This window comes from Pleurodeles waltl, chromosome 1_1, assembly GCF_031143425.1.
Source record: "Pleurodeles waltl isolate 20211129_DDA chromosome 1_1, aPleWal1.hap1.20221129, whole genome shotgun sequence".
NCBI lineage: Eukaryota > Metazoa > Chordata > Amphibia > Caudata > Salamandridae > Pleurodeles > Pleurodeles waltl.
Genome location: NC_090436.1, coordinates 540,707,111 through 540,733,146, shown reverse-complemented (window position 1 = coordinate 540,733,146; position 26,036 = coordinate 540,707,111). Strand labels below are relative to the sequence as shown.

The 26,036-nt window shown below is 42.4% G+C and overlaps 1 protein-coding gene across 1 annotated transcript in view; it reads left to right on the top strand.

Annotated features, from left to right (window-relative positions):
- Positions 1-23,264, top strand: part of RIOK2 (RIO kinase 2) — a 229,516-nt gene extending 206,252 nt beyond the window's left edge. Inside the window, exon 10 of the mRNA XM_069225952.1 lies at positions 22,989-23,264. Within this exon, the coding sequence (XP_069082053.1) occupies positions 22,989-23,150 (162 nt within the window). The 3' untranslated portion in view covers positions 23,151-23,264. The remainder of the gene's footprint in view (positions 1-22,988) is intronic.
- The last annotated feature ends 2,772 nt before the right edge of the window (positions 23,265-26,036 follow it).

Below are 26,036 nucleotides of genomic sequence, written 5' to 3'. Positions count from 1 at the left end.
TACCAAACTTCCCAGTTTTCAGTGTAGCCATTATGGTGCTGTGGAGTTCGTGTAAAACAGACTCCCAGACCATATACTCTTATGGCTACCCTGCACTTACAATGTCTAAGGTATTGCTTAGACACTGTAGGGGCACAGTGCTCACACACTGGTGCCCTCACCTATGGTATAGTGCACCCTGCCTTAGGGCTGTAAGGCCTACTAGAGGGGTGACTTATCTATACCTGCATAGGCAGTGAGAGGCTGGCATGGCACCCTGAGGGGAGTGCCATGTCGACTTACTCGTTTTGTTCTCACCAGCACACACAAGCTGGCAAGCAGGGTGTCTGTGCTGAGTGAGGGGTCTCCAGGGTGGCATAAGACATGCTGCAGCCCTTAGAGACCTTCCTTGGCATCAGGGCCCTTGGTACCAGGGGTACCACTTACAAGGGACTTATCTGGATGCCAGGGTGTGCCAATTGTGGATACAAAAGTACAGGTTAGGGAAAGAACACTGGTGCTGGGGCCTGGTTAGCAGGCCTCAGCACGCTTTCAATTCAAAACATAGCATCAGCAAAGGCAAAAAGTCAGGGGGTAACCATGCCAAGGAGGCATTTCCTTACACTCCTCCTTTCCCATATGTGTCTTTTGCGCGCAGTAAATGCCTGATGCAGAAAACTAAGCTCCGGCCCTCAAAAAGAAGTACTGGTGGTCCGCACCGGAAACAGCAAGCACAAATTAAGCACTGCTGCGTGGTGACGACTGGGTTAAAGGTCATTCAGAGTAAAGGCTGCAAGGTAAAGGCTCGTTCCCTTCGAGTGAACTGTTTGGTCTCCCACTATAGACTCGTAGTTTGATTCTTATATTCTGACTGAGGGACACAATACACCCAATAATAACCGCATTACATTCCATGTCACTTTCTGTACTGCGTTTCACTTTAGTTGTCTGAGCATAGATTACCTGTGTGCGTCCGTAATGCGTTTTATAGCTGCTTGCTTGTTTTCTCTGTCCCGTTTTTCCTGATTCTATCTCTGTCTTTAAGAGTAATGATTTTACCCAATTCTTTTGAGCTATTTTTCCATCTCATGGTAGCGAAACTAAAAACAAACTCCTCTTTAGAGTCTACTTAAGTATCCTTTTGTGGATCTCCGATTCACTAACCTGGTTTGTTTAAGATCGCTTAAACGGCGAATAGTTCTACCAGGCATTGGCTGTTGGTAGATAGTCAAACCGGAGCATGCATCGTTGGCACTAATGTTCTGTGCCAGGCTGAGCACCCATCTCTTAGGAGCCACTGCAGACGTCTGCCGCAACTCTTGTCTTGATGGGGGCTTTAATGCAAAGCACTAGCCTAAGCCGTGGCTCAGTTTATATACTACTGTGCCCAAATGACTGTCGGGCACAGGCGTCTGTCAGAATCTTTCAGGCTGTTGTCTTGAAGAGATTGCACAGATGTCAAGTGTTGCAGTGGTACACGCATGTCTTCAGTTTGAGCATATAGAGAGTGGCACGCCAAAGACCCTCAGACTGTCAGACGCAAACTTGAATTGCTCCTTTCCACTGCTCTATAATGGAACTATGAAAGTGGTGCAAAAGTGATCAGTTGCGGCCATGGATAGACTAGGCTGTTATTAACACAACCTTCGCCACTACTTGAATTCTCATGCAAAGATAAAACTCCCAATCTTGTATATCGCGCTCCCACTTATTAATTAAATCAGCGCTGCAAATCTAAAAAGAACAAATAACTTTCATGAGTAAACATCATGAGTGTTCAAGAAAGAAACTATTTTACCGCCTCAAGACTTCAAAGAGGACCATTTTGCCTGTTCAGTTCTGCAGGAGTTTCTTGTGTAAAATCCACTCCTCACACCCTCCACAGTTAGGGAGGCAGTATCTGTTCAAAAGATTTGGAATATGCAGCTAGAAGTATCCATCAGAAGAACAAGTTAATTACCGTTTGTAATACGCTTTCTGGTGGGTATACTATCTAATCACATATTCCTCACTGCCCTCCCTCCTCTCCATTGTGTGGACTGGACTTTTGGGAATTTAAAAAAGTTGAAAGTTATGTTTTGCACACTCAGATGTACAGTCTGTCACAGCTGATTCGCGTCTGTAAACTCGGAAGAGTTTGATAAGAAGATGGCCATCTGTGGGCATGCATGTTGCTTATATTTGGCTCTATGCCTTCACCTTCTGTTGTGATGAGATGCTGCCATGGCGTCCGGTGCCGCCACTTGATGTACAAAGGTAATCGCTGGAAAAGTTATTGATCAAACATTCCACTTGTGGGAATTCATAAAGTGATTAATATAAGGCTAGATACAGTAGCCACATGAAAGAGCGTTAGCGAATTTAAGTAACCCTTGCTCCCCCAGATGATGGTTTATTTTCTGTTTTGACCTTCGGACATCCTTTATCTTCAAATTAGTAGTTTTTTTTTTAAAGCTTGTATAATTAATAGCTAAAAAAATATCTAAATAATATGTACACAAACAGCTTATACGTTCCAGTGGATGGGCTCACCTTTTCAAGGCTGTGAAATGAGTGCAATGGAAAAAATATTGTTACATTTAAACCTAGACCATTAGCACACTATAATTCATTATTCCAAATAAACAAGTCTGTGTTATTTAATGGGGACTGATATTATAATTCACAGACTGTTATCCTACAGCAACAGTAATTTAAGTTTGTAATCATTTCCACACTCTAAGTATGTGTAAATGGCTTCACACACAGGCATTCTATGAATGACCAGAATAGTACTCTCCCGTTAGCTACAGATTTTCGTACATGACTTGATTCCTCTATATAATGCGTTACTTCCAAAAGTATTAATCAGTTTTATCATCAGATGAGCCTGAATTTATATTAGCTTGGGGAGAATGAACGCCAGCTTGTAACTTCTGCTGTCCTTCAGCTATATTGCCCTCATAAGCAGTGATGTATGCTGAAATGATGTTTATAATACAATTGAAGTAACACCGAGTGAAATAAATGGACCCAGTCAGAAATCAGATAACCATATTTTGATTATCTAATTTTACATTTTGATCTAGTTTGAAGCAGGAGCGTGTGTAAAGGCTGTGTAGTTATATAAAAGTACCCTTTGTTAGATTTCATTGCCTATCTCTTTCATTATCTCAGTTCACCAGTAAAAACCGAAATCTTAAATTGTGAGGGGAACATATTTAGACACCTTCTCCAACTGGAAGGCGGCATTTCAACCATACCCCACTTAAATATATTGTCATATTAAGCAGTACCATTTTCCTAAAGCACGAGTTCCCATCGGTACGATAGAAAGAAGGGTGTTTCTTTGCGATTTGTTTTTATTGGCTTAAGTCAGATAATACCTGTATCGAATACAAAAATATGTGTGAGGGACTCACACATTTTCTCTCACAACACAAAGCCAAGGTCTAGTTAAGCAGCAGGTGCCCATTGACAGCCTAGATGGGCAAATAATAATGCAATTTGCTAAAATGTATTAGCAATGTGTAAATGTATCTAAAAGTATATTATTTCTCTAGAATTTTGATGTGTTCTCTCCACTAGAATTCACTGGCTGGTGACCTTTGATCAATCCACCAGGTTTCAAAGCAGTGCTATATGCTGTACTACACTCTTAAGTTTTAATGGGACTGACATGCTGCTGTTATTCAGCAGATCTTCTTTTACGGTCCTTGCTGTAGATTATGCAGTTAATGTTTGTAATTACACATTATGTAAATTATATTAAAATACTAATTGGTCCACAGCTGTATCAAAAGCACAAGACATACAGGAACCTAATGGTGCAAGATTGTTGTGTAGCACTGTTAGTGCATCTGACCTTAATAAGTAAACTTACAAGGGGATGCAAATAGGTCGATGAACCTTTTGACTCGCAATCAAGGTGTTCTTATAACTTCAGTACATACAAATCAATTACCAATGCACAACATCAATAATCCACAACAATCAATAACAGTAATAATCAATAGTCAGTAATTGTCATGCACCATGACCTTTCATTCATGAATAACCACACCTTTTAGTAAAAGTTAGAATATTATTTTCCCTATATTAACAATGTTAAGGTCATGTAGGTTAATCTCAATATCAAATGAAACATACAAAAATAACACTGGCTGTCCAAAGCGGTGGAAGAAACGCAATCTAATCAAAGCTTGAACTACGATGCATTCTAAGGTAATGGGGCAAATTAATAACAAAGTCATCGGCGACAAAGTGATTACATACATTCGAATTCAGCAGAGAAATTCATCAAGCATTTTTCCCTATTAGCACAATTTCATTAGTAAGGATCCTTAACTAACATCAGATTAGCATCAGCATGTTGGGCTTCATGCAAAACAATTTAGTAGCACAAATTTGGAAAAACATCTAATTATGGCTCTATCAAAACAATGTAGTTGGTACCTAGAAAGGAAAAACAAATAGACATAATAATCAGCAGTCTCATTCATAATACCTATCCTCAAATGTAGATCAGCAAGCAAAGTCTGTCTTCATCCTCAGGACATCAGTCGCTCAGCAAGGTATCAGGATTCAGCATCAGTTCAGAAAACGCAAAGTCTTTAAGCATTAAAGTTAAGCACGTCTCTTGACAAGACGCACAAGAAAATATTGACCTTTTGGCCAGCACAAAAATAGACAAAGACTCAAATTTTTTTAAGACAAAAACGCAAAATGCAGAATGCTGCGCTAAATGCAAAAGGCAATGCTGAGTTCTTCTCAGTGCAGTCCCGTTAAATCAGAACCACTAAAACTATTTCCCAAATCCCTATTGGTCAATTAATCGCATGCTCACACTTTGGCCAATAAAACTAAAACTCCAAATCTATGAATTCTACTATTACTCCGTTCACATGTCGTTGATTGGCTGTCCTGCAATGTCCTCATCATCCGGCCCATCAGGTAACAATATTGTTGCAGCTTCTACTCTAGACAGTATCTCCATTGTTCTCCTCCTGAGAAAGTCAGTTTCACACACATTACACACAAAGGGCCTGATTACAACTTTGGAGGACGGTGTTAAACCGTCCCAAAAGTGGTGGATATACCACCTACCGTATTACGAGTTCCATAGGATATAATGGACTCGTAATACGGTAGGTGGTATATCCTCCACTTTTGGGACGGTTTAACACCGTCCTCCAAAGTTGTAATCAGGCCCAAAATGTTAAATTAGCAAGAACAGCATCTTCTAGCAGTTGGTTCTCATGAGAAACTTTCAGTTATGAGCACATTTAAACAATGCAAATGGAAAATCACAGTTTAACTCTCTAGGATAGCCAATTATTAAGCGTTAAGAAACTCATCTTTGACATGAGGCCTGGCAAGTAGGCCAAGACATTCGCTAAGTTAAGGCCTACAATTAATAAAACTAAAACATAATGCACAACCCTTAATACGACATTTTACTACATTAGTCAAAACATACATTCAACATTTCATAGTATTGGAATATTAATAAGTACACTTTGTGAACATTGGCGGCCAACCATCGTAATCACATTTTCAAACGCGTGCATTATTTTTCTGCGTTATTATATGTTCGATGGCATCTGTCGCTGTAGATACACATGTTCTGCAATAGCTCGCCATCTGGTGTTGGGTCGGAGTGTTACAAGTTGTTTTTCTTCGAAGAAGTGTTTTCGAGTCACGGGACCGAGTGACTCCTCCTTCTGTGCTCATTGCGCATGGGCGTCGACTCCATCTTCGATTGTTTTCTTTCCGCCATCGGGTTCGGACGTGTTCCTGTCGCTCCGAGTTTCGGAACGGAAAGATAGCTGAAAACTGAAGATTTTCGACGGTATCGTTGCGATCCGGTTCGAGATAAACACATACGACGACGCATTGAACATCGAAGCGCTTCGGTGCCCTTCGGGGTAGATTTCGGCACACCGTCGGGGCCTAGTCGGCCCGACCGCGTGGAGAAAAACGCCGATGGAACGGACCCCGTTTCGATTCTGCCCTGAATGCCACAACAAATATCCTTATACGGACCAACACTCGGTCTGTAACCTGTGCCTGTCACCCGAGCACAGCGAAGAATCCTGTGAGGCCTGTCGGGCGTTCCGGTCCCGAAAAACTCTGCGCGACCGTCGAGCGAGAAGACTGCAGATGGCGTCCACACCAAAGGAGCATCGACAGTTCGAGACAGAAGAGGAACAGGAGGAAGCCTTTTCCATCCAGGATTCAGACTCCGACGAACTCGACAATACAAAAACTGTGAGTAAGACGTCGAGATCAGAACTTAAAAAAGGCAAAAAGGCCCAGGGGACGCCACTGCCAACCGGCCATGGCTCAACCCAAATTCCCGGTGACCAACAATCGGCACCGAAAAAGGCCCATTCAGTGTCGAGATCGTCCGACTCCGGTCGAGACACCGGCACGCAGCCTCCTCGGGACCGAGAGAGTGCTAAAGAGAAGCATCGACACCGAGAGTTCGGTGTCGACACGGATCGACGCCGAGACAGTGGCGCCGAAGACCATAGAGGCCAAGATTTTTCGGCACAAAAGAAGAGGAAGGTTACCTCGGAGCCGAAAAAACAAACAACAGGGTTTTCGGAGCCGAAAAAAGCACCAACAGACCCAGTTTCAGGCTCATATACTGAAGAACATTCTATGTCTTCACAAATGAAAAAACACAGATTCGAACAGGAACTGCAATCCACTGAAGTGGATCACACGCAAAAGCGTATCTTTATTCAGCAGGGGACAGGGAAGATCAGTACCCTTCCACCTGTCAAAAGAAAGAGAACACTTCAGTTTATAGCACTAGAGGCTCCTCAGCAACAAACAGCAAAGAAGGTAACACCTCCTCCCTCGCCTCCACCTGTAACTCCGGCTTCGCCAACTTACACCCCGTCACATTCGCCAGCTCACACCGCCATGAGCCACGATGACCAAGATCAAGACGCGTGGGACTTGTACGATGCACCAGTGTCTGATAACAGCCCAGACACATACCCAACTAGGCCATCACCACCTGAGGACAGCACAGCCTATTCACAAGTGGTGGCTAGAGCAGCACAGTTCCATAATGTGGAACTACACTCTGAACAAGTAGAGGATGACTTTTTATTTAACACCCTCTCCTCCACCCACAGCTCCTACCAAAGCCTGCCTATGCTCCCAGGCATGCTACGCCATGCAAAGGAGATCTTCAAGGAGCCAGTTAAAAGTAGGGCAGTAACGCCTAGAGTGGACAAAAAGTATAAGGCGCCTCCTACGGACCCTGTATTCATCACCTCTCAGCTGCCACCAGATTCTGTGGTGGTAGGGGCTGCCAGAAAACGGGCAAATTCACACACTTCTGGGGATGCACCTCCCCCAGATAAAGAAAGCAGAAAGTTCGATGCAGCCGGGAAGAGGGTCGCTGTCCAAGCAGCAAACCAGTGGCGCATCGCAAACTCACAAGCGCTGCTAGCGCGATACGACAGAGCCCACTGGGATGAGATGCAGCATCTCATTGAACATCTCCCAAAAGATCTACAAAAAAGAGCAAAACAGGTTGTTGAGGAAGGTCAAAACATTTCCAACAATCAAATACGCTCCTCTATGGATGCAGCAGACACAGCCGCAAGGACCATTAATACGTCGGTTACCATCCGTAGGCACGCATGGCTCAGAACGTCTGGATTCAAGCCAGAAATTCAGCAGGCAGTACTTAACATGCCAGTAAACGAAAAACTTCTGTTCGGTCCGGAGGTCGACACAGCCATAGAAAAGCTCAAAAAGGACACTGACACTGCCAAGGCCATGGGTGCACTCTACTCCCCGCAGAGCAGAGGATCTTATACCACCTTCCGCAAAACACCTTTTAGAGGAGGGTTTCGGGGTCAGGCCACACAAGCTAGTACCTCACAGTCCGCACCGTCCACCTACCAGGGACAGTACAGGGGAGGCTTTCGGGGCCAGTATAGAGGAGGGCAATTCCCTAGGAATAGAGGAACATTTCAAAGCCCCAAAACCACTACCAACAAGCAGTGACTCACACGTCACTCACCCCCCCCCCACACAACACCAGTGGGGGGAAGGATAGGCCAATATTACAAAGCATGGGAGGAAATAACTACAGACACATGGGTCCTAGCAATTATCCAACATGGTTATTGCATAGAATTCCTGCAATTCCCTCCACACATACCACCAAAATTTATCAAAACACCATTCACAGCTTCTAGAGATAGAAGTTCAAGCACTACTGCAAAAAAATGCAATAGAATTAGTACCAAGCACACAAATAAACACAGGAGTTTATTCACTGTACTTCTTGATACCAAAAAAGGACAAAACACTGAGACCAATTCTAGACCTCAGAGTAGTAAACACATTCATCAAATCAGACCACTTTCACATGGTCACACTACAAGAAGTGTTACCATTGCTCAAAAAACACAACTACATGACAACCCTAGACCTCAAAGACGCATATTTCCATATACCAATACATCAATCACACAGAAAATATCTAAGGTTTGTATTCAAAGGAATACATTACCAATTCAAAGTATTGCCTTTTGGTTTAACAACCGCTCCAAGAGTATTCACAAAATGCCTAGCAGTAGTCGCTGCACACATCAGAAGGCAGCAAATACATGTGTTCCCGTATCTAGACGACTGGCTAATCAAAACCAGTTCGCTCACACAATGCTCAAACCACACAAATCAAGTCATACAAACCCTCTACAAACTAGGGTTCACCGTCAACTTTGCAAAATCCAACATTCAGCCAAGCAAAGTACAGCAATATCTAGGAGCCATAATAGACACGACAAAAGGAGTAGCAACGCCAACTCCACAAAGAATTCACAATTTCAACAGTCATTCAACACATGTCTCCAAATCAGACAATACAAGTAAGAACAATACTACAGCTCCTAGGCATGATGTCCTCATGCATAGCCATTGTCCCAAACGCAAGACTGCACATGAGGCCCTTACAACAGTGCCTAGCCTCACATTGGTCTCAAGCACAGGGTCACCTTCTAGATCTGGTGTTAATAGACCGCCAAACTTACCTCTCGCTTCTATGGTGGAACAGTATAAATTTAAACAAAGGGCGGCCTTTCCAAGACCCAGTGCCACAGTACGTAATAACAACAGATGCCTCCATGACAGGGTGGGGAGCACATCTCAATCAACACAACATAAGAGGACAATGGAACATACATCAAACAAAACTGCATATAAATCATCTAGAATTATTAGCAGTTTTTCAAGCACTAAAAGCTTTCCAACCAATCATAATCCACAAATACATCCTTGTCAAAACAGACAACATGACAACGATGTATTATCTAAACAAACAAGGAGGAACACATTCAACGCAGTTAAGCTTATTAGCTCAAAACATATGGAAGTGGGCAATCCACCATCAAATTCGTCTAATAGCACAGTTTATTCCAGGGATCCAGAATCAACTGGCAGACAATCTCTCTCGAGATCACCAGCAAGTCCACGAATGGGAAATCCACCCACAAATTCTAAACACCTACTTCACACTCTGGGGAACACCTCAAATAGACTTATTTGCAACAAAAGAGAACGCAAAATGCCAAAACTTCGCGTCCAGATACCCACACAAGCAATCCCAAGGCAATGCCCTATGGATGAACTGGTCAGGAATATTTGCTTACGCTTTTCCTCCTCTCCCTCTCCTTCCTTATCTAGTAAACAAATTGAGTCAAAACAAACTCAAAATCATTTTAATAGCACCAACGTGGGCAAGACAACCCTGGTACACAACACTGCTAGATCTCTCTGTAGTACCCCACATCAAACTGCCCAACAAACCAGATCTGTTAACGCAACACAACCAACAGATCAGACACCCAGATCCAGCATCGCTGAATCTAGCAATCTGGCTCCTGAAATCCTAGAATTCGGACACTTACAACTTAGCCAAGAATGTATGGAAGTCATAAAGCAAGCCAGAAGGCCATCCACTAGACACTGCTACGCAAGTAAGTGGAAAAGATTTGTTTGTTACTGCCATCATAATCAGATACAACCACTACACGCAACTCCAAAACATATAGTAAATTACTTGCTCCATTTACAAAAAGCAGAGCTAGCCTTCTCTTCTATTAAAATACACCTTGCAGCAATATCTGCATACCTGCAGACTACCTATTCAACTTCCTTGTATAGGATACCAGTCATCAAAGCATTCATAGAAGGTCTTAAAAGAATTATACCACCAAGAACACCACCTGTTCCTTCATGGAACCTAAACGTGGTCCTAACAAGACTCATGGGCCCACCTTTCGAACCCATGCACTCTTGCGGAATACAATTCCTAACCTGGAAAGTTGCCTTTCTCATCGCCATTACATCTCTAAGAAGAGTAAGTGAAATTCAAGCGTTCACAACACAAGAACCTTTTATACAAATACATAAAAATAAGGTCGTCCTACGACCTAATCCAAAATTTTTACCAAAAGTTATTTCACCGTTCCATCTAAATCAAACGGTAGAACTACCTGTTTTTTTCCCACAGCCAGATTCTGTGGCTGAAAGAGCACTACATACATTAGATGTCAAAAGAGCATTAATGTACTACATTGACAGAACATCAGAAAAACTAAACAGCTATTTATTGCATTCCAAAAACCTCATGCAGGTAACCCAATATCAAAACAAGGTATAGCCAGATGGATAGTTAAATGCATCCAAATCTGCTACCTTAAAGCAAAAAGACAACTGCCCATTACTCCCAGGGCACATTCAACAAGGAAAAAAGGTGCTTCAATGGCCTTTTTAGGAAACATCCCAATGCATGAAATATGTAAGGCAGCCACATGGTCTACGCCTCACACATTCACCAAACACTACTGTATAGATGTGCTATCCGCACAACAAGCTACAGTAGGTCAAGCTGTATTAAGAACTCTATTTCAGACAACTTCTACTCCTACAGGCTAAACCACCGCTTATGGGGAAATAACTGCTTACTAGTCTATGCAGAACATGTGTATCTACAGCGACAGATGCCATCGAACTGAAAATGTCACTTACCCAGTGTACATCTGTTCGTGGCATCAGTCGCTGAGATTCACATGTGCCCACCCACCTCCCCGGAAGCCTGTAGCAGTTCAGAAGTTACCTTCAATTTTGTACATTTGTATATATATTATTTAAACCTTTAATAGGTACATACTTACACATTTCATTGCGCGGGCACTATTACTATAGTACAACTCCTACCTCACCCTCTGCGGGGAAAACAATCGAAGATGGAGTCGACGCCCATGCGCAATGAGCACAGAAGGAGGAGTCACTCGGTCCCGTGACTCGAAAACACTTCTTCGAAGAAAAACAACTTGTAACACTCCGACCCAACACCAGATGGCGAGCTATTGCAGAACATGTGAATCTCAGCGACTGATGCCACGAACAGATGTACACTGGGTAAGTGACATTTTCATTTCTACACAAACAGATTATTCAGAATACATGAACACTCACTAATAATTTTTATTAATACACCTGCGCTAGCAGCACTCTACTGCGTTTTGCAGTTGTGGTAGAACCTTCATAGAATCTTTGCAGACCTTCCTTAGCACTAAATAGCTCTTCCTTCCTACAGATCACCAAATGAGAAAACTCTTAAAATGATTTTAGTAACTGTGACCAAACCATGCGTTTCTGGACTACAAGACCCCATCACGTACATATTGTATTAAAACGAAAAACTCCTAATTACTGCAAGCGCCCCTGCTCCTTAGTAAACTTATAAAGGGACGCGTATAGGCCGATGAACCTTTTGAATTGCATGGAGTATCCTAGTCATGCAGTGACTACTGAATCGATAGCTAACATCAATAATCAAGAAACATTCTATGGAAAATAGCTTAAAACCTTCTGCTCATGAATAACCACAACTCAGTAATGAGTAAAACAATTTTATTTCCCTATTGATTACAATTCTATATCATCCGTTAGTTCAACCTTTATTCAAACCAATCAATTTATTAATTCATTAATAGAAGGCATCATCACTTGAAGGAAACATATGCGACAATTCAATTTCATAAACTAAGAATACCAGAATTAATAGCGAAGTTCAGCAATAAGTTTGTCAGTCATTTGTCACTGTCAACGTCACCCTTAACAGCCTACCTAACCAAGATTAGCATTAGCATGTGGGTCTTCATGCGAAAAACCTTTTAGAGTAAACATTAATTTGGAAAAAACCTATCTAAATGAGAATTCTATAATCTGCGCAGTTGGCACCTAGAAGAAAAGGCATAAAAATCGCCAGTCACATTTTCATAGCTACCTATCCAGGATGGATCAGCAACAAGTCACTCTTCGTCTTCAGGTCATCAATTAGTCAGCCACAGATCAGGCTCACAGGGTATGAGCCCAATGTCCGCACTCTCGGATAGCGTCTCCTTACGTCATCAATTCAGCCCTCGCACCTCCCCGCATCATCTGAAATTTTAGCCCCTTGTCATGACTTTTTATTAGGGTCTCCCAGTCCATCTCCCTAATATCTAATTGGTCAGTCAGTTAGCAGATATAACTTTAACCTATCGTATTTATTTACCGAATCTACTAATTTCCATATCAGTTCATTCTCAAGATGTGGATTTGTCCACTTTACGATGTTCTCATCATCCGGCTCTTCAGGTATCGAAATTGTTGCATGCTCCTCTTCAGTCAGTGCCTTCATTGTTCAAGTCCTGGGAAAGTACATTTAGCCTACTCTACACATAATTGTTTCAAATTGTCTTCATCTCCTGTCCGCCGGTACATTGCAGAAAATTCTAGCTAAGCATCTTGAACATCAAGCGGGTCAGGGACAGTGCATGCTTTCAGTCCTTTGCAAAAGCATTCAGTATTTCAGCTCTCCGTGTGCGAGGCCTAGAAAAACCAGGCCTTTAGTTCGGCTAACTTAGCACTACAAATTAATGCAAACCTAGGTTATACATCTCATTGTGACATATTACTACATTTTTCATATATTTTCATTATTTCATACAGTTTTAGTTCTATTTGGTACACATGGTGATCACTCCCCGAGGGCACATTTTCAAACGTGCACATTATTTTTCTCTATGATTAATTTCTCTACGCATTTCTCATTAGTAAACACATATACATCATTAATAATTCTCTTAATTAGCATATCTGCTTCAACATTACTATCTGATACCCGTTAAGGAAGGAGGGCTGTCCAGGCATTCAATAAAGATTCTTATGATGAAGAAGTGGGATTACAAGTCTGTCCCACTGTCTTTTCATTCATAGGGTCATTGAGGATATTCATGAAATGTAATTGTTTAGCAAGCTTTCACCTCAGGCACTGCCAGCAGATGGGAGATACAATGGAAAACATTAATTGAAACAATAGTTTAACCAGAGGGAGAGGCTTGTGCGTGAGTCCTAGAGCTGGAATCTAAACGTGTTTTGTAATTGAACCCATGGATCTCCAGGTTGCTGCTTTGCATATTTCTTCGACTGCAACGTTTCCAAGTTAGACTGCAGTATCTAGATTTTCCTAATTCGTGCTGCAAGACTCGCTAAATGCACCGAAGCTTTCAACTGATGGCATTGAAGTACAGGTTAGAAGAGCTAGAACTAATTCTTTTATCAATATTCCCTAAAGCTGTTTTGGGGACTGTTTCCCCCAAAAATACGATTGTTCATCTTCTTCCTTATTCATTACAAAAATGTAATGCTGAAACTTACCTCGGTAGCTCACAGGATGGAATGACAAAATATAGTTTTTGTCCCAGTTATCACGTGGTCCTGTTTTTTGCTTTTACTATCTGTCGGGGAAACCTTTTGGTTCAGGAAGGGAAGGTCAGCGTAATGTGATTGTGTTTGTGTTTTTCTTATGTTGCCTTTTTTAACTCTGTTGCATTTTAGCATTAACAGTCAATGGATGCTCTCACCACACCATTTTGTATCACTTGTATTTTTTCATTATTTTTTACTTGGTTTTGTTAAATGCCGCACAAGCCACCAGTTTAGTTCCAGAAAGTATTTCGTGACTCATATCTGCTTGCATAAATGCATTCATTTGTTTTGGGCCACGGGAAAAAGACGTCCCACTTTCAAGGGGAAAAATCTGGATTTTGTCCATCTCAAAGTTAAATCTATTGTTCACTTGATGATACTTCTAAGTGCTTTTTTGACGGGGCTTGTTGTGTCAATACACCTTACTGTTTTTAATGTGTCTGCAGCCACGTTTGTGATAGGTATTTTGTATCTGCACGAATTTAATCAACCTAATCCTTTCCCGCTTCGAATTTAAACTTAATGAGCATTCAGCAGCACAGTGAACCGTCATAATGCTTTAAGAACGTTTTCTTACACCAGCGCTTTTGTCTGTGCCACCCTTTGCCACCAGATGGAAGCATTTGCCTTCAAGATTTTTTCGTATCAGTTTCTTGGTTATTTTCTTTTCTTTAGAAAACCGGCTGATGAAAAACATACCACGTCAAAAATATTTTATTTTATTTCAAAAGAGCAATAACACTTAAAAAAGGGAAATTTAAAATTATCTGCTTTTATTAAGTTACTTTATTAAATTATGGTTATTGTCTCAGTTGTATGTATGTATCTTCGTGCACCATGCCATCGCTCAACCAGCCTGGTGTCCACTTTCGGCTCACTGGTTCAGTCTTCACACATTTCCATTTTAGCCACATGGCTTTTAGCTCCTTTTCGATGCTCCATGACTCCAAAAACAGCTGTGTGTTGAATGGTGCCACTGAAAAAGTGAATGAGTAATTCCATAGAAAAGTACAATTTATTGTTATATATGGACCTTGGGCGAATCTAGTCTGTTTTCATATTATACACAGTTTCCCACATATTTTAGACCGAGAATATAATTCAAATTAATTTACCTCTCTGTGTTTGGCTGCTTTTGGAATATTACGATCTGGCCGGCTGAATTCCAAAGCTTGTTGCCATCATGTCCCCCCTCTGTTTTATCCATTTCCCTCGCCCTATTGACCTACCCTCTGAAAATATGTGTTGAAAAGGGCCTTGGATTTAAGGGAGCAACTGGCAGTGATTTGGTCTGAGGGTGTTAATGGGATGAAGTAAGAATGGGGAAGCAGTGGTGTCAATTAAGGGTGTCGTGGCTCAGGGATACTTCATTTATATTTAAATATAGTATTGTCTGCATTGCATCTGTGTGATAGCATGGTTGTTGCAATATGGTATTTATTTAAAAACTGCGCAAAAGTAGCAGAAGGAGAACATGTACATTCAGTACAAAATAAAACCAATCACCATTTCCATTGCAGTGTTGTGATGCAAATAGCTTCACGGTACTTCTGAGCCATAGAATTGTGTCTCCTAAATCAAGAACAATCTTTCTTGGAGTTCATATGAATTAAGCTATTGTCTTATATAGTGCATACTGAAGCACATTCACAAAATGTTTGCAGATAAGAAAAATGAGCAACGTGTACATGGTGGGTTGCCTGGAATAACACAATGGGATATAGTCAGGTGTTGGAAGTTGCCCTTTCTGTCGGGTCATCCTGAAACATTTTGCCTTCCTTCTCTCTATTTTTGCTGATTTTATTTTTGCAGCCTGCCCGGGGCACATGACTGGGTGGTGTTGCCAGTTGGGCTTTGTGTATTCCTCCTGGACAGCCACACACAGTGGGAGATTAGGTGTGACTTAATGGGCTATCACTGGCATGATGAGAGGTAAGAGATGGGCCCAGCCTCAGTTAGACCTGAATAGTTTGTGTCCTGTCTCCACACACAGGGCTGCATACCCACTTTAACTAGTCTGGAACCACTGCAGGGCATCTGTGCACTTCCAAGGCATGCCTCAAGATGCTTCTCTCCATTTCAGATGCACAGCTGTGTATAAAAGGAGAACCTAAAACACCACCACTTCAGTACACTTTTAGACCTGTGGATACTCTACCAGAAAGGACTACTGTGCTGCCGAAAGGACTGCCACTCTGCTTGCTCGACTGATACTCTGATGTGTTTTGTTATGCTGTGCTGACATGCCTCCTTTCTTCCCTCTTGTCTGGGGCAAAAGAACTGGACCTACAACTTCATCATGATTCCAAGACCCCAGAGTGACTCAAAGGGCTCGTCTGATGGCCTTTGATCTGAGCATTTTCAATGAGTTCCTAACCCCCAAGAGGTGCCCCTCAGATCTTGGGCCCTTGGTGTGGCTCTCAAGCTCCAAAAGTCAAGCTTTTGGGTTCTTTGGTACCGCAGATGTCTGTTTGCACCAGAACTGCCCTGCTTGCACAGAAAATCAGTGCACGCTGCCTCAAGTCTGTGTCTCTTCGCACAGAAACAATCATCCGCTGTGTAGACCGCCAACGGGAGGCTCCAGCCCACCCGTCTGCATTGCTCTAGTTGCTCCTCGTGCCATGCTGACCATCACAAATCTCTCCTTGCTTCCGACAAACTTCTTCCACATGAATGGGACTCTTGACACAAAAGTTGAGATGGTAAAGCTTCAGCTGGACTAATCTGGGACTGTATCTGACCCGCACTCCATCATAGTCTGCTTGGCCTTGTTGGAGTGTAGCTTTTATAAACAAAATAACATGAAATGTTTGCAAATTAATGTATAATGATGCTGCATAGAAAATGTATTAATGTGCTTTTACTAAATGTGCGCTTGAAATGTGCCCACGGGGAGTGGCCACCAATGTATACGATGATTAATGAAATTGACTAATAATGAAATATTAATGTACTAATGTATGATTTTGTATTAGTATTAAGGATCATATGTTAATGTTTTGCTAGTTAAGGAGGTGCCAGCGATACCTTACTAGGTGACGTGTGAGAGGGTGACCGAATCTGTTGACTAGACTTTTGTCTTAATGCCAGGATTCTCAAAGGCAAGAAAGAAGATCCTCCAGACTCTATAGGTGTGGACTCAGAAATATGACCGTCGACAGTGGTGCCATCGATAGCGTGATCATCGACGGTGCCATCGTCGACTGAGTGATATTCGACGGTGAGAACGTCGACGATGGTGAAGCAGATTCTTGTGTCGACGTCGATACTGCCGCCAGTGGAACAGTCTAAGTTTTTTGCAGCTTACTCGTCGAGGCTGATGTCGACAATAGAGATCTTACTTTCTTCTCAGTCAACGGTCTCTTTGAAATCTTCATAGTTTGGGTAGCTGAAGAACCATACTTCAGAATCACCAATGTTATAGTGGTTGACAACAGTGATTAATCAATGATCATGGGCGATGACTGAGCTGTAAATGCCGCCGCCGCAAAATCTGCTGTTCACGATGTCAAGATCTTAGATGCAAACGGTGGCAGGGAGCTTGATGATTTCTTAATCTTCTTGGAGGTGGTAGCTGGAGTGGACGGCTCAGAGCGAACCTTACCACCATGTTCCCTTGAAGTTGTGGGATATTCATCAGCTCTTTCCTTGAAAGAATGTAGTCTCTTGGCTGACTTACTGGTTTTGGGATTGAAATTCTCCACAGATCTCTTCCTCTTCTTTGAGGCCTCATCAGAGAGAGACTCTCTGGACTTATGTTTCTGGAGCCAAAGGAGCCTGGCTTTTCTATCTCTGAGAGTCTTGCTGGCAAATGTTCTACAGATCTTGCGGTCTTTCACCTTATGCTCTGGGTGAAGACAGTACATGCAGTTCATGTGGGGGTCCTCACAATGAAACCTTAGCTTACCACAGGTGCTGCAAGGTCTAAATAAACCTTTCTTAGCTGTAGACATGCTGACAAAGTACAGCTGTTAAGTTAGAATGAAATATCTGGAAAATATTTCCTGACGAGAAGGTAAACTGAGCAGAGCTCAGGGAGACTCCCTTACACACGATGTGCGGTAGAAAATCTGAGACACTAAGCCTCTGTGCTGAGGGTTTTAAAGGGGTGTGGTCTCGCCTGATTGGCTGAACTTTAGGCCTTTTCTAATGAAGCTAATAAGCTATGAAAGTTAATGTATTTTTACCATTGACTACAATGAGAGAAAACAAACAAAAAAAAAATTCTACTGCTTTCTGTGTACTCTCACTCACTTCGACGACTGGGAATGATTCAGGCATGTGAATCTCTGAAAGAAACCAATACTGGAGAACCACAGTTACAGGTAAGTAACTTATCTTCTTACTGTGGATGTAGGTGAAGGATCAGAGGGATGTTGAGCAAAACAGAACAATATATAGGGAGAAGAGAGGTATTTGGAGAGAGTTTGATTAGGGGGATGAGAAAGAATGTTCAGAGAAAATAGAAGCATATGGTTATGAATTTGGGATGAGAAGATTGGAGAGAGAAAAAGAGAGGGTGGAGTTCACCGAATGATGAAGAGGGAGAGTGTAGGAATACAAGACTGTTGATTAGACGTAGGGAAGGAAAGATAAATAATGCAAAAATAAGCCTATGTTTAACCCCTTTGCTTTCAGGCCTTTTTCCCCTCCTGTGTCGAGCCTTTTTTTTGGCTATTTGGGGCAGTTTACGCTTAGACCCTCATAACTTTTTCTCCACATAAGCTACCCATGCCAAATTTGTGTCCTTTTTTCCAACATCCTATGGATTTTAGAGGTACCCAGACTTTGTGGGTTCCCCTGAAGGAGGCCAAGAAATTAGCCAAAATACAGCGAAGACTTCATTTTTAAAAAAACAAAATGGGGAAAAAGGGCTGTAGAAGAAGGCTTGTGTTTTTTTTCCCCTGAAAATGGCATCAACAAAGGGTTTGTGGTGGTAAAATCACCATCTTCCCAGCTTTCAGGAAGAGGCAGACTTGAATTAGAAAACCCAATTTTTCAACACAATTGTGACATTTTACTGGGACATACCCCATTCTTACTATTTTTTGTGTGCTTTCAGTCCCTTCCAGTTAGTGACAGAAATGGGTGAGAAACCAATGCTGGATCCCAGAAAGTTAAACATTTCCGAAAAGTAGACATAATTCTGAATTCAGCAAGGGGTCATTTGTGTAGATCCTACAAGTGTTTCCTACAGAAAATAACAGCTGAAATAAAAGAATATTGAAATTGAGGTTAAAAAACAGCCATTTTTCTCCACTTCTTACTTTTTCTTGCGATGTCAGATTTTTGAAAGCAATATACCGTTTCGTCTGCTGGACTCTTCTGGTTGCGGGGATATATAGGGCTTGTAGGTTCACCAAGAACCCTAGGTACCCAGAGCCAATAAATGAGCTGCACCTTGCAATGGGTTTTCATTCTATACTGGGTATACAGCAATTAATTTGCTGAAATATAAAAAGTGAAAAATAGGTATCAAGAAAACCTTTGTATTTCCAAAATGGGCACAAGATAAGGTGTTGAGAAGCAGTGGGTATTTGCACATCTCTAAATTCTGGGGTACCCATACTAGCATGTGCATTACAGGGCATTTCTCAAATAGATGTCTTTTTTACACACACTCTTACATTTGGAAGGAAAAATTTAGAGAAAGACCAGGGGCAATAACACTTGTTTTGCTATTCTGTGTTCCCCCAAGTCTCCCACTAAGAATGGTACCTCACTTGCATGGGTAGGCCTAATGCTCACGACAAGAAACACAAAATGGACACATCACATTTTTACAATGAAATCTGACATGTTCTTTGCAAAGTGCCTAGCTGTAGATTTTGGCCTCTAGCTCAGCTGGCACCTAGGGAAACCTACCAAACCTGCACATTTTTTAAAACTAGACACCTAGGGGAATCCAAGATAGGGTGACTTGTGGGGCTCTGACCAGGTTCTCTTACCCAGAATCCTTTTCAAACCTCAAAATCTGGCCAAACAAACATGTTTTCCTCTAATTTCGGTGACAGAAAGTTCTGGAATCTGAGACGAGCTACAAATTTCCTTCCACCCAGTGTTTCCCCAAGTCTCCTGATAAAAATGGTACCTCACTTTTGTGGGTAGGCCTACTGCCCGCGAAAGGAAATGCCCCAAAACACTATATGGACCCATCAAAATGATCAAATACAAAACTACCTGTTTTTGCGGGGGGTGTTGGAGTTTGGGGGGTGTGGGGGAGGCAGTTACCTGCGGTTTTGGTCCTGAGGTCCGCAGCTATCTAGGGAAACCTACCAAACCCACACATTTCTGAAAACTAGACAGTCCAGGGAGGTGTGCCTTGTGTCGATCTCCCAATGTTTTCTTACCCAGAATCCTCAGCCAACCTCAAATTTAGCTAAAAAATCTGATTTTTCTCACATTTTTGTGTGGGATCACCGCACTGGGACAAATTTTATACCACCCAACATTCCCCTCAGTCTCCTGGTAAAAATTATAACTCATTTGTGTAGGTGGGCCAAGTGCTTGTGACAGGGAAGAGCCAAAAACATGCCAAAATTGAGGGGGAACCAAAGCGGGTCCAAAAGGGCAGTTGAAAAAAATTATTTTTAGCCTGACAAGTGCAGCAGAATTTTTATCGGTATTTGATGAGACAATGCTGGGTGGTAGGAACTTTGTGGATTTCTGCAGATTCCAGAAGGTTCCATCACAAAAATGTGGCAAAAATGTGTGATTTTCAGCAAAGTTGGAGATTTGCAGGGCTTTGTGGATAAGAAAATGGTGCGGTGTGCATGTGAAACACACCACCCTGGAATCACCCAGATGTTTAGTTTTCAGCTGTGTCTAGGTCTTGTGGATTTTTATACATGGCAGCATCCCAAAGTCCATAAAGTGCAGCCCTCACCATTCCAAGTGGGAAGATTTTGAGAGTTAGCAAAGCTCTCATGGCCCATATGTAAAACCAAAACCCAAAATAATCAAATGTCCTCTTGCTTGCCGTGGGATAAGATGTTTAGTGTGCGGGGGAGAGCTGAAAGACTGTTACCCCCTTCAGTTGGGGTGGGGGCATAACCAGGCCCATACTGGTTGGTAGCCACCACCCCACTTTTTTTTTTTTTTTTTTTTTTTTTTTAAATTCCCTGGCATCTATTAGATTTTCTGGCTCCCCCCCCCCCCCCCACCCCACCTGGGGTGTGGATCAGGGGTAATTGCCCCATTGTGCCCACTGGTGGGCAGAACAACTTTGGCCCCATTTATTTGGGGTGGGGGTACGGCCATACCCCCACCCTCTTATTTTGGAAAAAAAAACTTCCCTTATGGGCTTTCTCCCTCCCCCGTCCCCACCCCCCCTTGGGGGCAGATTGGCCGCAGATATGGCTAACGGTAATGTGCCGCCATGGGGCGCGACCCTTACCTGAGGAGCTACCCCCGTAAAGAAAACACACACACAAACACCAATACCTGGTGCCTAAGTGGTTTCTGCCCCCAGGGAAAGCAGAAATGGCCTAAAATACAATTTACCCCCCAGGAGAGCAACACACCTCTAAACAAAAAAAAGAAAACACCTCGGGGGGCAGAAATGGCCTAAAATAAATTTGACCCCCCCCCCGCGGGGGGGGGCCCTTGCCTAAACTAAATTTATTTCCTTCCCTTTGAAGCCTCTCAGGCCCCCCATCACATGATCGGAAGAGAAATGCTGAGACTGCGATGGGGAAGTGGCCTCTGATGAGGTCAGCACGCAATTGCGTCACTGGGGAGTTGCGGGGGTCAAGGTGGAAGGGAAAGGCCTTCCCCTTCCATCCCTGCCTTGGGGAGGGGTGGGAGGGAAGCCCACAGAGGGAGCGCTAAGCTCCATGCCGAGGACGTAATGGTTGCATCCTCGGCACAGGAGCACCGTGCCGATGGACGTAACCATTACATCCCCAGCACAGAAGCAGAAGGGGTTAAAAGGCACATAACTGCATTTTTGGGCATGGTTGAAATGTACGAGATAACTTTGGCCACAGTGGCTTGGAAAAATCCAACCCTTTCACAGAATGCAGGTTTTTTTTTTTTTTTTTGGTTTTTGTTGTTGTTTTTACCACTGTGACTAAGCTAAAAGGCAATTTTAATTCACTGTGCTACATTATAAAGGTAACGATATTGAAGTTGGAGAACTCCATTGATTGATCGTGGGTTAAACTGAAATGCCGATAGTAGTTTATCGGCGTCTGTGCCCGAATTATCTCCCAATGTTAGTCATGGTCTAAATTGAATGCATGTGTACTTTTCGCCTTAGGATCTTGAGCAATTGGTCCTTGGCTTAGTGTCAATGCTGAAACAATGGAATGTCCATTGCTAGTGCTTTATAGCAGTTGGTCATAGAACTCCATCTAATGCAGGAGCTGTCCTATGCTCAGCTGGTTGAGAAACGTTCATCCTTTTAATAGCATGGTTGATTGGACCTCCTGTAAGGTTTGGTAGGGCCATTAGAGCAGATCCTGAGAACTCACCAGATCCGTACACATCTCTTTTGTCTGTCGCAGGTCTCTTCTGTCCTCTCAGCCACAGTGTTCAGGTTGCACCTCCCAGAGAAGACCTCCATTGCTACCTCAGGATACAACACTGCCTCTATTCTGCCCATGAGAAAACTCAATTGTCTGTGTACTGAACTGTCCATGAAAGGTCTTTGTGTGCATATGGAGCAAAACAGTGCGCCTCATTGCTCTGTCCCTCAATATGTGAACCATAAATTGTTCCTTGGTATTTTCCATTTCCAGTGGTGTCCGTTTTTCCCACAATTTCTGTTTTGTTATAACATGTGTTAAATCTAATCCACGTGGTACCTTTTTTTCCTTGTGCAATAAAAGATTATGATTTCTCTTTGAGCTTGACACACTCTTTTGGAGTTTGTGATCTTACTTTCCCACCACCACCAGCATCTTCTTGATGATGTGTTCTCATTAATTGGGAAATCTGTACTGGGAACATCCTGCACCCAAGGCAACTGTTACTGTTATAGGTGCCCTCAAATACCCCATATCTCATCGGTACTCACTGGCATCTGGAGTTTTTGATTTAACGCTGCCATGTTGTTACCAACCAGACATTCACTTGTGCGTTTAACTTTAAAAAATGCTGTCTTCTAAATTATTCATCTTAAATCTGATTTTGATGTTTGTAACATGCGAATATGCTCCTATTTTGTACTTTCTGTCTGCTCAGTTGTTAAACGTAAAGGCTATGATTTTAACATTATGCGTTCTCGTTTTCAGGAAGTCGTGAAACAAAAAATTAAACGTCAGCTGACCAAACAACAAAAGGCTTCCCAAAGGCGACGGTTACAGAAAGGAGAGGCAAACGTTTACACACAAGAGCGTCGCGAAAATATGCAGAACATTAAGTGGAGTGTGGATGCTGCAAGTTTTTGGGGTTAACAAGGAAAATGCAAATGTTTTACTGCAGTGACCGTAATGCGTGGAATATGGGACTATTAACCATAAAACCAGCAGATTTTTTCCCTGCAAAATAAATATATTTATATACATTGACTCGATAAAGCCTCTTCCTTCTTTAAGAACAAGTTGCTTTGCGGATGTTCAATTTTCAATCTTAAAGGTGCAGCTTCTCAAAATTGTACCCAACTGGATGTCAAACATGAACTTTTATTACAGTCGTATGATCTGCTGGTACTTTGGTGGCAATACAAGCCTGTAATATTCGAAATCTTTAAGGCCAAACCACTTTTTTATTGAATGCAGAGCGCAAGAGATGCTTAGATGCTTTTTCACCTCCACGATTCTGTCATATAAATTGAAGTGGCTTACAATGGGCTTCTTTCTGAACATCTAATTCAGATGGTCATGTTAAAAGTTCACCATATGTGATCTGCCACGCAGTTAGTAGCTGCAGAAAAACGATCTTTTAAAGCAGAAAGTGGCTGGTGACCGCTAAGCTTGCAGTCCTGCTTCCCCTCCATGCTCAGGCCAGACATGGCCCCCTAACTGGGTATACCCCTTCCATCACATGCCTCATTTGCAACCTTTAATCATTCTGAAACACTATATAACTACCCCATGGATGATCATATTTCAGAGTGGACAAGTGATGCCAATTTGGGAGATGCCACACCTAACTCAGAAATTGCCATGTCTGTTTTATGAGTTTGGAAATCAGCGTCCTGGTGGCCAATACATCCTCTTCTAATAAAGAAATTTAACTGCAGATTCCTCGCCTTGAAAATTTCCCCCAAGCAGCAGACTGGATCCAGAAACTTTACTATCAAGCCCCTTGCTTAGCAGTAGGTGGTGTTGTGCCGCTCTGCGGTTGGTTTGTCGGTTCTGGATGTCACACCAGGGCCGCTATACTACTGCACCTCCTGTTTTGCTTTCCTTTATCTTATGACCGAACTGACAAAACTTCTCTGGAATGCACCTCTTAGTTTAAAGAAGACATTTATTAATATTACTTCACCACAAGGTTCCTGAGAGACGAGATTAGTAGGTTGGAAGCACACGTTTAAAAGTAGTCACAGCAATGAAAGGAAAATATATCGAAGTACTTCTCAATTGCAATATACACAGCAAATACATGTGATTATATTATAGCATAACTTCAAAGCAAAGAATAAAAGTCAAAACTCATCACCGTAGGGCCTATCACTGCTCGTCATCTTTCTCATGCCTGCAAGTTGATGACTCCTGTTCAACTGCGAGAAAGAGATTTTCCACCCTAACGGGAGGTCAGGCAGCTGACGTCCGCTCCTGACTGAAGTCCTGGAAAATTCCCCCTTGCTGCTGCTCAGGGACACCGTCTTATAATGAAAAAGCCTGCTAACAGGCCCTTTCCTCTACTAGTCAAAACATGCAGAATTGGGAAGAAAACAAGCCATTGGAGATTGGCCAGATCTCCTACCTCGCTCCGTCCCAAGGCTGAGTAGAGAGGAAAACACAAAATATATGCTCTCTTATCATGCTAGGGTTTGGTGTGAACACAATACGAAAAACACAGCTTGGTCTACCATGTGGAAAAACACAGCTCATCTCCAAAGCCTCAACTGCAATGTCGAACTCCACGATAAAGCCAATAGGCAGCTAAACTGAATACAACATGTAATGTGCTATTGGTGAACACTGAAAAACTAATATGCGCAGTGGTGAAACACAAAGTCATTGGTCAAACACAATGAATGGCATAAAATATCCACCCTATGACCAACGACTTTTGTTTACATTCCTCTTATTTCAAACAAAAAAAAACAACAAAAAACAAATTATATTAACATATTGATCTCATAACCTTTCAAATCAGATACATCTACAATGAAAAGACTGAAACTTATATACTCTGACTGGGATAATAACTGATTGAATAGTGTCTATAAAACAGCAAGTTGATGTAGCATGAGTTCTACTCATGTAAAGGTACACGGTCCACCTGAACGGTTTGCTGGAATGTCAGTGAAAGTCAGGGTTCCACACTAAAAAAACAGACATTTAACTGGCAATGTTGCTCAGTTCCAGTGGAAGAATGTAATCAAACACGTTGACAAACTTTATATTGATTGCATGTAGAACTTGAACTAAAGGCGCCAGTTGCGCAAAATGGATCCATGGGGTTTGTACTTTACTCAGTCAGGTTCAGGTTGGGGGTGCGGTCCCTTCCCCGACGACACACGCAAACACCCGAAGGGAGACCACACAACACACTCATGGTCAGTGGCGAGTCGTAGTAGGATCTGCAAAAGAAAAAAGTATTACTTTTCTTGCAAATAACATTTGTCATCTCGAATATGTTCCCATTTTTCCTGTCCTAGTTTTATGATCAACAGAACATTGTTGGGACCCTTTGCTATAATTTCTGCAGGTTCTGGAGGGTCATTTGGGGATTCAACCCACACCTTAGCACTGAGGTTTTTATCTGCTGCACCACAGCTTCCCTTTCCTTGCACTGTCAGAAGGGCTGGGACAGACTCCTTCCTTACCAAACCTCCATTCACTGCACTTTTGACAAGTTGGGCAATTCTGTCTCCAATCTGTATGAATAAATCAGATTCTCTTCTAGTTATCAGAATAATTTTGATTTCGACCTGGTAATCTGCAGCAATCACTCCCCCTAAAACCTGATCAATTTGCCATATCTGTACTGGTAACTTTCCTCTCCCCAACTGATCTTTGACTGTTTGTGGGACAGATCTCTGTTGTGTGTGCTGGCAAATAGGACATTGCAAAATCACAGGTTTTATCAAATCTAGGGGAATGTGCATCTTTCTACTCTCTGCCCACCTGTAAGTGGCTTTTTCTCCCAGATGTCCACATTTCTGG